Genomic DNA, 16,223 nt, shown 5'->3' on the forward strand with positions numbered 1-16,223 from the left:
ACAGCCGCCCCCACAGTAGATTTGCCCACTCCAAATTGATTCCCGACTGACCAGTAGCTGTCTGGCATTGCAAGCTTCCAGAGGGCTATCACCACTTGCTTGTGAACTGTGAGGGCTGCTCTCATCTTGGTATTCTTGCGCTTCAGGGCAGGGGAAAGCAAGTCACAAAGTTCCATCAAAGTTTCCCTTACGCATGCGAAAGTTTCGCAGCAATCATCCCAGACCAGCAACACTATGCAGTCCCACCAGTCTGTGCTTGTTTCCCAGGCCCAGAATCGGCGTTCCATGGCATGAGCCTGCCCCATTGTCACCAGGATGAACAAATTGCCATGGCCCGTGCTTTTAGAGAAGTCTGCGTCCATGTCCTCATCACTCTCGTGACCGCCCCGCTGTCACTGCCGTTGCCTCCGCGCCTGCCTTTGCAGGTCCTGGTACTGCATACGCTGCAGGATAATGCGCGTGCTGTTTACAGTGCTCATAACTGCCGCGGCGATCTGAGCAGGCTCCATGCTTGCCGTGCTATGGCGTCTGTGTGGAAAAAAGGTGCAAAACGATTCTCAGCCGTTGCTCTCAGTGAGGGAGGGGCGACTGACGACTGTAGCTATCCCACAGTTCCCACAGTCTCTGCCAACCATTTGAATTCTGGGTTGAGCTCCCAATGCCTCATGGGTCAAAAACATTGTCGCGGGTGGTTCTGGGTACATGTCGTCAGCCCCCCCCTCCCCCCGCCCTCCGTGAAAGCAACGGCAAAAAATCGTTTCTTGCCTTTTTTCCACGGTCACTGTATGTCTCCTGGGTGCTGCTGACAGACGCGGTACTGCAGCGCTACACAGCAGCATCCCCTGGCCTTGCCTTGCGGACGGCAGACGGTGCAGTATGACTGGTAGCCATCATCGTCGTCCCGTGGGTGCTCCTGGCTGGCCTTGGTGAGATCGGTCGGGGGCGCCTGGGCAGCCATGGGTGCTCCTGGCCGGCCTCGGTGAGGTCGGTCGGGGGCGCCTGGACAAAAATGGGAATGACTTCAGATCCTTCTCTTCTTTAAGTTTTGTGTAATGGAGATTCAGTCCTGCCTGGAATATCATGCCAGCTGGAGGCTTCTGCCTCAGGCTGCTCTCCCAGTTGGCAGCACTGCGCGGTCACACCTACCCCAGCCTACCCCTTGCTCCCATGGCTCATGAAGCCTGGACAGTAGTAAGGAGCAGTCCAATTATAGGCTGAGCAAGTGCAGAATGGTGGTTCACTCTACTTCCCTGTAAGCCAACCGCCCTCCCTGACTTTCTCTTGTGGGTGGAGAGCCCTTCCTCTCTCCTATGCAGAATCCAGCTGCAAGATGGAGTTTTGAAGTCACATGGGCAAGTTACATGTCCATGCATGACTCAGAACCTTAAAGGTGGTAGCCATTGCTCACATGCTACATTGAAAGTCCCCAGGTAGACTTCTTATGTGGATTGGAGTCTTCCAAGGTCCATTGTTCGTTAAGTGTTTCTTGATTGGGCACTTAACTTGCAAATTCCTTTCTTAAGAAGCTGACCAAATGCCTTACTAAGGCTACTTAAAATCAAGCAAGTACACAGCCAATATTCATAACTTTGAATACAAAAATGACACATGCATACAAATAGGATGAATATATTCAGTAGATCATAGCCTTTGCAGAGATATGTTATATGGCATATATAGCATAAAACATATTCCAGTTATGTCATATTTACATTCATAAGCATGTTTCTATAAAGCACTATGGGGTGCAACATCACAGGACCATAACCCATTAATATGAGGTTGTATTTAGCGCTCCAGCCATACTTCTTTGAAGTACTACGTCGAGTGGGTAAAAATGCAGACTTCTTCTCAAGAGACTGCAGGGACTCGATTGCACGAGGCAACCCTACAGTGCCAGTCGTGGTGGGGAGGGCACATGATGGGGTTTACAAACCCCTCACTAAGGCTGAGGCAGGGAAAAGGCTGGAGTAGTACTGGGCCAGGAAAGCTCCAACCCTCAGGCACTGCCAACCATGCTCCTGGGGAAAAGAGAAGTATAAGGAGAGCTCCAGCAGCTCAGGCAAGGGAGGAGAGAAGCACTGCCCTGAGACAGATGGCAAAGAAGCTCTTACTGAGGAGGTCAGGCTGTGAGTCTTTCCCCACTCCTTCTTTGAGTCATTACCCCCCAGTGGTAGGGAGAATCATGTGTGGGAGCACCAGAGGGTTGCCTGTATCAGTCCCAAGTCTCTGGGTTTGGAGCAAAGGACTCTCATTAAACAGCAGCCATGCCCCAAACTGAGGCATCAGGGAAGAAGTGGCCCAGGGGAAGGTGAGCCGAGTATAGCCCAGCCCACGCTGTCACACTTTCAGGGCCCCAGACTGGGACCTGGTGGAGCAGGAGGGCCCAGGGGCCCGTACCCACTTCAGATTTCCCTACGCCTAGCCCTGCCTAGGAGATCACCAATGAGGCGGCCGGATAAGTGAACCCCGTTCAGCGCGTCCTAAACACACGGAACTAAACGTAAGACTGGAGCAGCAGGCCCTGACTCCTAGACCAACTTGGCTATGGAGTCCATGGGCTGATTATGAACAGCCTGAAACAAAAGCTCTTGCTCATGTCAGTGGCAGGATATGTGAATCTCTGAGACATTCCCTTATGCACTTGTTGGGATGTATTGAGCCTTTAGGTGCTTAAACCAACATGTCACACTGCCTCTCAAAGACTGAGAGGTGGGATAGACATTTTTGAAATCCATTGTTGTTTGCAGTGTTGTTAGTCCTAGGATAAACAGAGAGACAAGGTGGGGGAGGTAATATCTTTTCTTGGACCTTGTCTCTATAGAATCCATGTTAGTCTCTTAATTTCCCTGCAAGGAGGGGCAAATGTGAAAAGGGGATTTTCCATCTTCCTCTTTAGTCATAAAATTTTGGCAGCACTTTGGAGGGCAACGCAGGGGAACAGAAACTGCCAAAGTAGGGAAAAATAAAACATATATAGAAGGTGGAAAGGGCCTGTTATGCAACCAGTCAGCACCCAATCCTGATATAAAAGGGGAGAGAGAGAGAGCACCCTGTAACTGAGAAATTGACATTTCTCATCCCCATCAGAGAAATATTATTTTCCATCCCTGCAGTGACTGGAGACTTAGGAGTGTTGGGTAAGTGATTCCCTTCCAGTCTGTGCCTTATTCTCCTGGGGTGTAACCTGCATTGCCATTAACACAGCCCTGCCCCCGCACCAATCAGGAGTATTCAAGTGCAGGGGCGGCACCAGTGCACCAAGTGCGTGCCTGGGGCGGCAAGCCACGGAGGGCGGCCTGCCAGTTGCCGTGAGGGCGGCATGCCTGCGGGAGGTCTGCCGGTCCCGCGGTTTCAGCGGCAATTCGGCGGCGGGTACGCCGAAGACGCGGGACCGGCGGACCTCCCACAGGTGCGCCGCCGAATCCACATTACCAGCGGACCTCCCGCAGGCATGCCGCCAAAAGCCGCCTGATTGCTGTGCTTGGGGCGGCAAAATACATAGAGTCGCCCCTGTTCAAGTGGGATTAAATACATTTCAGCCTATAAAACAGGCCTCTTTAAATTACTAGAGTGGAGCCTGGCTGTCAATTTGTCTATCCCCATATATCCTGACCCCCTTCTCACTATCCTAAGAATACATAATGAACTAATTAGGGCTATACTGTGCATAATCCTGAGCAAGGGGATGGAACCCACGAGTCCTGACTGCCAGCCCCACTTCTCTATTTCAATAGATCCCTCCCCGCCACCAGAACTGAGAACAAAACCTAGGAATCGTGACTTGCAGTGCCCCCTGCTCTAACCACTAAGACACCACTCCCCTTCCAGACTTTAGGGGGAAAAAAACAGGAATCCTGCATCTCAAGCTCCCCTTCTCTCAACCTTTGACTCAACTCCCTGCCCGGAGCTGGGAACACAACCCTGGGGTTAGTCAGCTTTGCTTTCCCTTATGATCCTGACAGGGTCAGTTGCCCCAGCACTGTTTTATTCTAGGATTCTCTTCTACAGATCGACAGCTGTTTGACCATGGATCTTTCAACTAGAATCAGTTAATTATTACATGAAAAATGGACTTTTTTAAAATGGGAAATTTTGTTGGAAAAAAATTGTTTCCAACTCTCCAATTTTCTGGGCAAAAGCGGAAGAAAAAAAAAAGTCATTGTCTGTTTGGGCATTTTATGTTTGCTTGTTATTCTTTGCTTTGTTGTCTTTCCATTTCCCCCCATTTCACAGTGAAATAGAGGGTTGAAAAGGGGGAGGGGAAATGAAAAACAAAAAATGTTAAACCCAATCATTTCCAGGATATTTTTTGGTGTGTGTGTGAAAATGAAATTAAAAATAAAAATAAAAAAACGGAATGCAAATGGCTTCAAATTTTTCATGAAAAAATTCTGCTTTAAACCAAGAGTTGCCACTCATTAAATATTATTACTTTTGGGATGCCCTACCATAGTTAAGGTTCCATCAGGCTGTTTGTTAAAATCAGATTTTTCAAAGTGTCCAGAAATCTACATATATTATCCAATTGTCCTAAAAATGGGTATAACAGTAGAGCAACAGTTCTCAACCTGCGGCCCACAGGCTGCATGCAGCCCAATTAGCACACAGCTGCAGCCCCGCTCAGCTGTGTGCTAATGGCCGCGAGCTCTGGGCTGCCCTGCCACACGGTGGTTTCTGGGCTCTGGGCTGCCGCGCGGTCGTCTCCAGGCTGCCGTGCGGTGGTCTCTGGGCTCTGAGGTCCCGGCGGGGTCTTGGCCCTGGCTGCTGCACAACCCTGCACAGCAGCTTGGGGTCCAGGATCCCGGCAGGGTCTGGGATCTTGGCTGGGTCCTGGGTCAGGGTCCTGGCTGCCTCCCAGCCCCACACAGCAGGGGTCAGGGTCCCTGCAGGGTTTGGGGTCGGGGTCTCTTCCCTGCCCCATGCCTAGGTCTCCACTCCTGGCCCCACTCTGTAGAGGGGTCTCTGGGTGGAGGGTGCTGAATATAGGAGTTTGGAGGCGGGATTAGGTGGAGGGCACTGAGATTCTCAACCTATGGCCCAGCTAACACTTTGTGGGTCACATATGTGGACCCCAATGATAAATAGGTTGAGAATCACTGCAGTAATGCCACTTGCTACAATTTAGTGGAGCAAATTTGGGGTATTTTGGACTGTGGGTTCCTGAGATACAGCTTCCCTAAAACAACTTCCTTTGAATTTGTACAGTGCTCTAAAATGCACATACACAGTTGGATTGGCTGGAAAATTGCTATGCAAGTTGAGGGTCCAGAGTAGACACTGGGGTACAAATTTGGAGTAATTTGGTTAAAGGGTTCCCAAAACACAGCCTCCCTAAAATGACAAGGTTTGAACTTTCAGAGTATCTGAAATCCCCATGCTGATGCAGATTGCCTTAATAGTTGCTATGCCAGTTGAGAGCCCAGAGTGGAGCTTTTGATGTAAATTTGGGTCACTCAGTAGCTGTTTCAGAAGCTGTATAGGAAGTTTTCATTGTGTGCAACCCACCGAGCAGGTCACTCCCAATCACCCTTACAGAGTGAAGCCAATCAGAGCGCGGGGGAAGAAAGTTATAAATAAAAGACAGCCTTGTCGACTCTGGCTGATCAACTCAGGACCAGGAGATGTGTCTGCTGTGAGGACTGGTTCCCAATACTGGTATTACTTTGGCTATAGGTGAGTGCTATTCCAGCTTTACTTTACTATGATAGCCCTCCATTAGGATGGCTGGTCCACCACGGTGTGTCTAACAGACCTTTAGAGCAATGGTTTTCAAACTGCGGGTCGCAACCCACTACTGGGTCACGGAATGTAAGGCACTGGATCGCGGTGGCTCTGGTCAGCACTGCCGACCAGGCTGTTAAAAGTCCTGTTGGCGGTGTTGCTCAGCTAAGGCAGGCTAGTCTCTACCTGTTCTGACACTGCGCTGCACCCCGGAAGCCGCCAGCAGCAGGTCTGGCCCCTTCCTCTATCCCAAACCATTTATCCCCGGCCCCACCCCAGAGCCTGCATTCCCAGCCCAGAGCCCTGACCCCCTCCCGCACCCCAACCCCGTGCCCCAGTCCAGAGTCCCCTCCCACACCCTTAACCCCTCATTCCTGGCCCCACCCATCACCTCCGCACCCCAACACTCTGCCTCAGCCCTGAGCCCGTCCGACACCCCAAACCCCTCATCCCCAGCTCCGTTGGGTCACGGGCATCAACAATTTTCTTCAACTGGGTCGCCAGAAAAAAAAGTTTGAAAACCACTGCTTTAGAGCAGTGGTTTTCAAACCAGGGGTTCAAGGGGGGCTGCGAGCAGATTTCAGAGGGGCTGCCAAGCAGGGCCAGCATTAGATTTACTAGGGCCCAGGATAGAAATCAGTTATTGTGGCACAGATGAGCTGTGGAGTTTTTATAGCATGTTGGGGGGGGAGGGGGGGGCTTAGAGAGCGCCTCCCACCCATCCCCACTCCATCCCTTCCCCAAGGCCCCACCCCACCCCGCCTCTTCCTGCCTCCAGTCCGCCCCCTCCCCGAGCGCGCCCTGCCCTCGCTCTGCCTCTTGCCCCCGCCCCAGCACCTCCCACCCGCTACTGAACAGTTGATCAGCGGCGGGCAGGAGGTGCTGGGGGGAAGGAGGAGGAGCTGATCGGTGGGGCCTGCTGAACAGCTGATGAGTGGGTGGCTGCTGGTGGGTGCTGAGCACCCACTATTTTTTTCCCTGGGTGCTCCAGCCCCAGAGCACCCATGGAGTCGGTGCCTATCGGCAGTGGCTATGTCAACCGCAGAAGCTCTCCCACTGACAAAGCGCTGTCCACACAGGGGGTTAGGTCAGTATAACTACGTCACCCCACACCCATGAGTGACACAGTTATACTGATATAGGTTTGTAGTGTAGACCTGACCTAAGAAACTGTGGTACTCTTTGCAGTTGACTGGGAGCTATTAACACCTATTTATCAGGGTTTTACATATAGCCCTAAAGTTGAACTCTGTGCAAATGGTTTCACAAAAGACAGAACTCTGGCTGTGCTTCAGCAAAGGGCTATGCAGAGGTGCAGGAAGACGCAGTAGCGTAGCTAGTGGGGTGCAGGGGAAGCAGACACTTCCCCTCACCACATTTTCCAAAAGAGGCGCCTTAGGTTACCATGGCGCCAGCGGGCGGGGCCCAGCCCACGCTCCGCTCTGAAGCTTGGCCTGCCGGCCCGCGCTGAACTCCTGCAAGCAAGGGAGGGGCAGGGGCTGGTCCCTGCGGTGGGGTGGCGCGGCGCCGGGCACAGGAAGCGGAAAGCGGCGGTACTAGCAACTGCAGCAGCAGGGCTGGTACCGGGAGCAGCATGGAGTGGCCGCGAGAGGTGGGTGCGGGTGGCCCGGCTCCCCCTGCCTGGGGCTCCCCTCGCCCGGTGCGGGCTCCTCCTCTGCAGCGCTGGCCGCCGCGGGGCTGGGGCTCTCCCGGGGCTTGGCCCTGCATGCGCCCAGCATCCCCGGGGCTGCTCCTGCCTCCCCGGGCTGACCCCAGATCCCCTCTCCCAGGGGGCTGGGGTCCTGCTGCAGCTTGCGCCCCTCTGCCTCCTCCACGGGGCAGGCAGCCCCAGGGGGTTGAGGCCGTGCCACCCTTTCCCCAGCTTCCCCCTCCAGGCTCCAGCAGCCCCCGCACTGCCCTGCCGGGCCTGTTCAGCCCTCGGCCCCAGTAGGGGGCTAACCTGGGATGGGGTTCGCGCCTGGCGTGCTCTGTGCTTCGGGCGAGGCGGAGATGGAGGAGCGGGCATTCAGCAGCCCCACCGGCCGGACTACCAGCTCCACGGAGCCGCCGCCACCTCCTCGAGGCCGCGGAGACCCAGCGGGACCCCGCGCCCTCCCCAGTCAGGGAAGAGACTGAGAGTCCCTCCCCTTCGGCCCAGACGGGAAGGTGAGTGACCGAGCACACGCTGGGTGCTTGGCCCGGGGCCCAGTGCCCCATCCCTGGCCCTGCCTGGTGCCCCCCGCAACACCCCATCTCCCCCGGTGCCCCGCCCAGTGCCCCCCAGGCGGATGGCACCAGGTCCTGACCTCATGCAACCCACCCCTACTGTGCAGGTGCAGGGGGTGGCCCGGCCCGGGGGGGAGCCACAGCAAAGCCCTGCCCGGAGCTGGCGCAGGAGACCAGCGGGCCTCTCAGCCCAGGCTCCGGCATCAGCCTGCAGCAGGGAGTGGAGCCACCCCCCCGCCGGCTCGGCTCAGCCCAGCCCCGCTCTTAAAGGAACACGGACCCCACCACGGCTCAGCCCGGCCCGGGGCACGAGGGGGTGTCAGGGTGCGTGCAGGGGGCTCCTGGGTGCCTGCAGGGCCCTGGCAATAGATGGGTCTGGAGGAGCCAGCCAAAGGGGGGGGGGGTGCGGAGCAGCCAGAGGAGGAGCCAAGGGGGGCGTGGCCAGAGGAGGAGCCAAGGGGGGCGTGGCCAGAGGAGGAGCGCCTTTTTTTATGTTTGCTCCCCCTGCTCTTAAAACCTGGCTACGCCACTGGGAAGACGGGGAGTGTAATAATTATAGATAATATTGCCCCAGCACACCCATACCCCCTTACCCATGCCCGGTGCATAGCCCAGGTATATGGCCCTGAGATCAAGGCAAGGCGGCAAGAGCTGAGAATTAGCATTCACTCTCTCTTCTCAAACAGGCACCCTATGAAATTAAAAGGCAAGAAAGGTAAAGGTGGCAGATGAAAAAAACCTTGAGGTTCTTTACACAATCCGTCCTTAACCTGTGCTCTCGCCACAGGAAATGCTAATAGTTACCCTAACCCTATATTATATAGATTTCATGGGGGAGACCAGCGTTGCCCAAATTGGGGGTCCTGATCCAAAAGGAAGTTGGAGGGGGGTTGCCCAGTTCTGAAGGCAGCACCCCACCAGCAGTAGTGCAGAAGTAAGGGTGGCAATACCATACCATGCTATCCTTACTTCTGCGCTGCTGCTAGCGATGGCTCTGCCTTCAGAACTTGGCTCCCAGCCAGCAGCCACTGCTCTCCAGCTGCCCAGCACTGAAGACAGTGCTACTGCCAGCAGCAGTGCAGAAATAAGCAGTACTACACCCTCCCCCCCAAAAAAAAACCTTGACCACCCCACAACTCCTTTTTCGGTCAGGATTCCTACAATTACAACACCATGAAATTTCAGATTTAAATAGATGAAATAATGAAATTTACCATTTTAAAAATCCTATGACTGTGAAACTGACCAAAATGGACCATGAATTTCATAGGGCCCTTAATGACACTTACATCACACCATCCAATTTATTGCATTTTGCAGGTGGAATTCCTCTTCTGACTTCCCTTCAGCCCCTGCTTGCATAAATCCCTGGACGGAGAATTTGCTGCATTGGAGACCCCAACTCTAATTCACGTTCGTCCTATCACAATGAAGACTCCCCTTTTTCTCTGCATCCTCTTTGCTCTCCTAGGTCTGGGTGAGTCAGGGCTATTTCTCTGCAGGGACTTGCATTCTAGGTTGTACAAAGAGTCCAACTTGGTCCTTTACATAAATTTGTTTATAAATGTCACCAAAAAGCCAAGTATCTGTAAAAAGCAACAGAGAGTCCTGTGGCACCTTTAAGACTAACAGATGTATTGGAGCATAAGCTTTTGTGAGTGAATACCCACTTCGTCAGACGCAACACGTATTCACCCACGAAAACTCTGTTACCAAAAAGCCAGTATCAGAAAAATGGGCCAACTGGACATGTCAAAGGGAAAATAACAGATTCCTTGTGAAGTCACGAGTTGGCATGACAACACGTTGAAATATTATGGAAATATTGATACTTGAAGTCCTCAAATACATGTTCTGATTGGTTCCTTTTTAGAAATGGCTGGAAAATTGGTGTTTTATCCCCCACAAAAAATGTTGTGGGAAAAATCCACTTTTGAAAACCCCCTGTTGGGAAATGCTGATTTTCCTGCAGGAAATTTTAAATAGGGGGAATATGAAGCCAGGGTCAGAGCGTGCGTGCGTGTGTGTGTCTGTCTGTGTGTGTGTGTGTGTGTGTGTGTGTGTGTGTGTGTGTGTGTGTGTGTGGTGAAATAGAGAAACCTCAGCACTGGAAAGCAGGTTGCACCAGATGCTTTCCCTAAGAACCCAGGGGACAGTGAGGGGGCAAGAAAGGGACAAATCTACATGAATAATTTTCTCTCTCCTTTTCTAGGTGCCTGTCTGCAGTGTGAGGTTTGCTATGACTTTGGCAGGAATTGCAGGGGCAGCATGAAGACCTGCAGCTCTGGAGAAGATTCTTGTGGCATCCTTCTGCTTGAAACCCAAATAGGTAGATGAGCCAGATCTCACACCACCATGGTCCAGGGACCAGAGCACACTGGGTTCTACTCCAAGTTCTGGGTGAAGAAAGGGGTCTAGGGGGTTGGAGCAGGAGGTAGGCTGGGAATCAGGCTTCCTGGGTTCTATTCCCAGCTTGGAGAATGGGGCCAGTGGGTTGGAGCAGCGACAGGTTTAGGGGTGGGCCACCTGAACAACCGCCCAGGGTGCTATGCAGCAGTGAGAGGTGGGCATTGCTGGCTGGTAGGGGAGGGCCACAAACTCACACAGGTGACCCTCGAGGATGAGGGAGATTCTCAAACCTGAGCCACTCTTTTTAGGTGATGAAGCTGAGGAACTGTCCCAGATTGAAATGTCATAAGGAGGTGGTTTTGGAACAAACTGATAAACTAAACAGTAATAAGTCACCAGGACCAGATGGGATTCACTCAGGAGTTCTGAAGGAACTCAGTAGTGCTGCAATTTCACATCTAACTGTCGGCATTTAAATCAGCTTCTGTACCAAATGCCTGGAGGATAGCTAATGTGACGCCAATTTTTAAAAAGGGCCCCAGAGGAGACCCCGGCAGTTACAGGCCGGTAAACCTGACTTCAGTACTGAGCAGACAGGTTGGAACTATAGTAAAGAACAAAATTGTCAGACACATAGATGAACATAATTTGTTGGGGAATAGTCCACATGGTTTTTGTAAAGGGAAATCATGCCTCACCAATCTACTGGAATTCTTTGAGGGGGTCAACAAGCATGTGGACAAGGGGGATCCAGTGGATATAGCGTATTTAGATTTTCAGAAAGCCTTTGACAAGGTCCCTCACCAAAAGCTCTTACGCAAAGTAAGCTGGCATGGGATAAGAGGGAAGGTTCTCTCATGGATTGGTAACTGGTTAAACAATATGAAACAAAGTGTAGGAATAAATGGTCAGTTTTCAGAATGAAGAGAGGTAAATAGTGATGTCCCCCAGGGGTCTGTACTGGGCCCAGTCCTATTTAATATATTCATAAATGATCTGGAAAAAGGGGTAAACAGTGAGGTGGCAAAATTTGCAGATGATACAAAACTATTCAAGATAGCTAAGTCCCAGGCAGACTGCGAAGAGCTACAAAAGGATCTCTCAAAACTGGGTGACTGGGCAACAAAATGGCTAATGAAATTCAATGTTGATAAATGCAAAGTAATGCACATTGGAAAACAATCTCAACTATACATATAAAATGATGGGGTCTAAATTAGCTGTTACCACTCGAGAAAGATCTTGGAGTCATTGTGGCTAGTTCTCTGAAAACATCCACTCAATGTGCAGCGGCAGTCAAAAAAAGTGAACAGAATGTTGGGAATCATTAAGAAAGGGATAGATAATAAGACAGAAAATATCATATTGCCTCTATATAAATCCATTGTACGCCCACATTTTGAATACGGCATGCAGATGTGGTCGCCCTAACTCAAAAAAGATATATTGGACTTGGAAAAGGTTCAGAAAAGGGCAACAACAATGGGTAGGGGTATGGAACGGCTGCCATATGAGGAGAGATTAGTAAGACTGGGACTTTTCAATTTGGAAAAGAGACAACTAAGGGGGGATATGATAGAGGTCTATAAAATCATGACTGGTGCGGAGAAAGTAAAAAAGGAAGTGTTATTTACTCCTTCTCATAACACAAGAACTAGGGGCCACCAAATGAAATTAATAGGCAGCAGGTTTAAAACAAACAAAGTATTTTTTCACACAACGCACAGTCAACCTGTGGAACACCTTGCCATAGGATGTTGTGAAGGCCAAGACTATAACAGGGTTCAAAAAAGAACTAGATAAAATAATGGAGGATAGGTCCATCGATGGCTATTAGCCAGGATGGGCAGGGATGGTGTCCCTAGCCTCTGTTTGCCAGAGGCTGGGAATGGGCGATGGGATGGATCACTTGATGATCACCTGTTCTGTTCATTCCTTCTGGGGCACCTGGTATTGGCCACTGTCGGAAGACAGGATACTGGGCTAGATAGACCTTTGGTCTGACCCAGTACGGCCGTTCGTATGACATGTGGAGGGAAGTGCCCAGATTTCTCCCTGCTTTCTCCCAGCAGAGGAATGGGGGGGTGCAAGGAGTGACACACATATACTGCACGTCCCCTGCCCCAATGTTCCTCTGTGCCCCCCCTAGGAGGCTGTGAAGAGGGGAACCTAGGTTCCGACTTTCCAAAGTGTGGGGGATGCTAGACTGCCAGCTCTCCCCCAGGTCCTGCCCCAACTCCATCCCTTCCCCCAAGTCCCCACCCCTGCCCCACCTCTTCCCGCCCCCACTCCGCATCTTCCTGCCCAGTTCCGCCCTCCCCCAAGCGCCGTGTCCTCACTCCTTCCCCTCCCTCCCAGCCTCCTGCACGCCGTAAAACAGCTGATCATGGCGGGAAGGAGGCACAGGGAAAGAGAGGGAGACACTGATCCACAGGGTAGCCGATGGGTGCGAGGCTCTGGGGAGGAGGGGGGAGTTGATGGGGGGCTGCCGGTGGGTGTTCAGTACCCACCATTTTTTCCCCATGGGTGCTCCAGCACCGGTGCACCCACAGAGTCGGTGCCTATGGGGGGAGCATGGAGCAACGCTAGGCGCTCCATGCATCCAGGTCACTTTCCCCACCTGGGCTGTGCTTTGAGGCAAGTGTCAGGAGCTGCAGCTCTCCTGCCCTCCCCTTAATGCAGGTCGGGGGGGGAAGTGACCTGGGAGCAGGGAGCCCTGACATTGCTCATCGCTTCCCCCCATGACTCGCTAGGGGTGCGTGGAGGAGCAGCGTTCAAGGGTGGGAGCGAGCAGCAGTGTCAGCTGCTGCCTCCATCCAGGTCAGTTTCCCCATGTGGTCACAGGAGGAGAGTGCAAGGGCTAGGCACGCAGGAGGGGGGTGCATGGGTTCAGGGCAAAGGGGACACAGTGCAGGGTTTAGGGGCACAGGAGGGGGTGCAGGGGTTGGGGCGAAGGGGGTACAGTGCAGCACAAAGTAAGGGTGGCAAGACACCATATACAATGGCACCCTTACTTCTCCGCTGCTGCTGGTGGCGGCACTGCCTTCAGAGCTAGGCACCCAGCTAGCAGCCGCCACTCTCCAGCCAGTTCTTAATCTGTGCCGAGGTTTGCTGGGGCTGAGCTCCTCTTTCAATATAAATTAAACACTGGGGGTGGGGCGGGGAGGGAAAGGCAGCAAGGCCCTGGTGGAGTGGGAAGCCTTGGGGCCAGAGGTGATGGGGAGCCCATGGTGGCGAGGAGCAATGGGGGGACACCATGCCCATGGGGGCCAGAGGTGATGGGGAGCCCATGGTGGCCAGGGGAAATGGGGGGCACCGTGCCCATGGGGGCCAGAGGTGCCAAAATACAAGTTCGCCCAGGGCGCCATTTTCCCAAAGGCCAGCTCTGAGTTGGAGCAGGGTGTGGACTAGGACTCAGGCCTCCAGGGTTCTATTACTGACTCTGTGACCTCAGGCAAGTCTCCATGCTTCAGTTCCCGCATGGGTAGAGAAAAGATAAAGACACAGCCGTCTTTTTGAGGAGCATGGGGATAGGGTGGCAGAGTTGGTGAGTAAACATCGGTCTTCTCCTTCTGTACAGTGGGAATCGATCTACAGCTGGTAACCAAGTCCTGCATGGCGTCCAGTGAGTGCAGAGCCAGCCCTGTTGTTACGAGGTTTGGGGAGGGAATGGCAATAAGGAAGAGCACCACCTGTTGTGTGGGGGATGCTTGCAGTACAGCCTCCGTTACAAGTACGTATCCCTCTCTCTATCTCCCCACCCTGCTAACACTCCCACACCAATTCTTCCTCTTCATTCCCCCTCCTCCCCCTCTGCCCACCTTCACCCCTCTTTTCTGCAATGAGCCCCTGAGAACAGTCTCCTGCCCCACAGGGGGTGCTGCAGTGAGTTATACTGAGCCCTGAGAATGCAGGGGGTGCTCCACTGAATAGCACTGGGTCCCTGGGGGAAGAGGTGGAATTAAGTGAATGTGGCTCTAGACTGCCACAAACTGCAGCTGATTCCACATGGGGCATGGTTCAATTGGTCTGTGCTGCAAACTCATGCCACTAACCTTGCTACGTCCAGTGTCTCCTGAGCTCCTGTATGGGGGATGTAGGGCTGAGCTGTTCAACCCTAACCTGCTCTCTCTGTCCTGAAGCCTATTCTGGAATGTCCCCCAAGTTGACTGCATTTGCTCTGCTTCTTCACAGTGCCCCCAGCAAACACAATCCTAAATGGTCGGCGTTGCCCTGCCTGCTCTTCTGTGTTTAGCTTTCCATGCAGTGAAGCGACCTTAGATTGCACTGGATCGGAGACCAGTTGCATCGCAGTAACCGGAAGCATAACAATGGGTAACTTGAATTTATTTATTCTGGTATGCTATTTGCTTTCTTATTATTTCCTCTCAGACAACACCTATGGTCAAGTAGATAAGGGATTGGGTTTGGACTCCAGACACCTGGGTTCTAATATCGGACAGCAACTGGCCTATTGTGTGACCTCAGGCTAGCCTCTGTGTCTGTTTCCCCTTGTACTAGATCTCTTCTATTGGGGGCCCTGTTATGCTAGGCGCTGCACAGACCCTGACTGAGATTGGGAGGGTCCCCCGTTGTGCCAGGCACTGCACAGACACAGCCATTCACCATTCCACAGATTTTACCATCTAAATAATCAAAGGAAGGATTATTATCTCCATTGTATGGATGAGGAAACTGAGGCCCGGAGAGATTAAGGCTGGGATCGTCAAAGGAGTTTGGGGAGTAAGGGACCCAGATCCCATTAAAATTCAACTGCCGCCTATGTTTCACTCCTTTGAAAAATCTGCACCTACGTGATGTGCCCAAGGCCAACCAGGGAATCTGTGGCAGAGCCAAGAATTGACTCCAGATATTATGAGTCCCAGCCTGGTCCCTTCATTAACACAAGGCCTCTTTTCTTAGAGATCCCACTCCCTGCCACCAACCATCAATTGTTTCGTTGCTCAATGAAGAGTGGGACTAATATAAAGCCCACTGAGGTGAATGGGTGTCATCAGTGGGTTTTAGATCTGGAGTCCCAGTGATTTGTCCAAGGACACATAGTGAGCCTGCATCAGAGCCGTGGAGGGGGAGGTTGTTGGGGCCTAGATGAGAAGGGGGAAGCAGAGCAGACGAAGAAGTGAAGGCCATGGAGGACTTACATGCAGCTCTGGGGAATTGAGCAAAGGGGAGGCCTAGATGGAAGTGCAGGGAACAGAGCAGAGGAGGAAGCTGAGGCTGTAGTGTTTAAGATGGGCAGGAGGTGTGGATTTATGGGTAATGGCGACAGAAGGAGACAAAAGTCCCTTGACACTGACCAGCTGCTTCTTTTTCCAGGGGCAGGTTCATATCCTATACAGACCACCATGAAGGGTTGCGCCACTGAATCCGCCTGCAACCTTTTAAAAGGAGATTCAGGGCCCTTCGGAGACAACATGAAGATAACCACAGCCACATGCAGCCCAGCCCCTGGCAAGTCTGAACCGACTAAGGGACCAGCCCCGGGTGCAAGTGGCACAGCTAAGCAGCCAGCCCCTAGTGTAACCAGTCCGATTAAGGGACCAGCCCCCAGTGCAAGTGGCACAGCTAAGGGACCAGCCCCTTTTGCGGCTGGCACAACTCCAGGACCATCTGGGCTTCTCCTCCTCCCAGTCCTCACAGGGTTATTCCTGGTGAAGCTCCTCTCCTGATCCCCACACTATGCACCGGCGACACTGCACTGAATAACACCTATTCAGCTTGCATTTGCCCTTCTCAGCTGCTGCCTTTCCATTCCAGAGGCTCTCCCTTTCTGGACAGATTTGTTTCCCCTTTACTTTGTTGCACAGAATACAACAAACTGGAGATCAGAAAACTCTGGAACTGGATGAATTATTTTGACACGAAAAATTTGTCAAAAAGCTGATTAGATTTATGGAGACCCC

General features: G+C 52.5%; 1 protein-coding gene across 1 annotated transcript; it reads left to right on the forward strand.

Moving 5' to 3' along the window:
* Nucleotides 1-9,378: 9,378 nt before the first annotated feature.
* Nucleotides 9,379-15,989, forward strand: LOC135892905 (phospholipase A2 inhibitor and Ly6/PLAUR domain-containing protein-like). Its single transcript, XM_065420667.1, has 5 exons — nucleotides 9,379-9,427; nucleotides 10,163-10,279; nucleotides 13,880-14,032; nucleotides 14,494-14,634; nucleotides 15,637-15,989. The coding sequence occupies exons 1-5, from the start codon at nucleotides 9,379-9,381 to the stop codon at nucleotides 15,987-15,989; spliced, it is 813 nt and encodes a 270-aa protein (XP_065276739.1).
* The last annotated feature ends 234 nt before the right edge of the window (nucleotides 15,990-16,223 follow it).

This window comes from Emys orbicularis, chromosome 21 (genome assembly GCF_028017835.1).
Source record: "Emys orbicularis isolate rEmyOrb1 chromosome 21, rEmyOrb1.hap1, whole genome shotgun sequence".
In the NCBI taxonomy this organism is placed as follows: Eukaryota; Metazoa; Chordata; order Testudines; family Emydidae; genus Emys; species Emys orbicularis.

What these genes read in the sequence shown, in the direction of transcription:
- LOC135892905 (XM_065420667.1), top strand. Translation starts at nt 9,379, where the DNA reads ATGAAGACTCCCCTTTTTCTCTGCATCCTCTTTGCTCTCCTAGGTCTG. An exon ending in CAGTACAGCCTCCGTTACAA is followed by an intron (nt 14,033 to 14,493) that starts GTACGTATCCCT and finishes GCTTCTTCACAG; the next exon opens with TGCCCCCAGCAAACACAATC. An exon ending in AACCGGAAGCATAACAATGG is followed by an intron (nt 14,635 to 15,636) that starts GTAACTTGAATT and finishes TTCTTTTTCCAG; the next exon opens with GGGCAGGTTCATATCCTATA.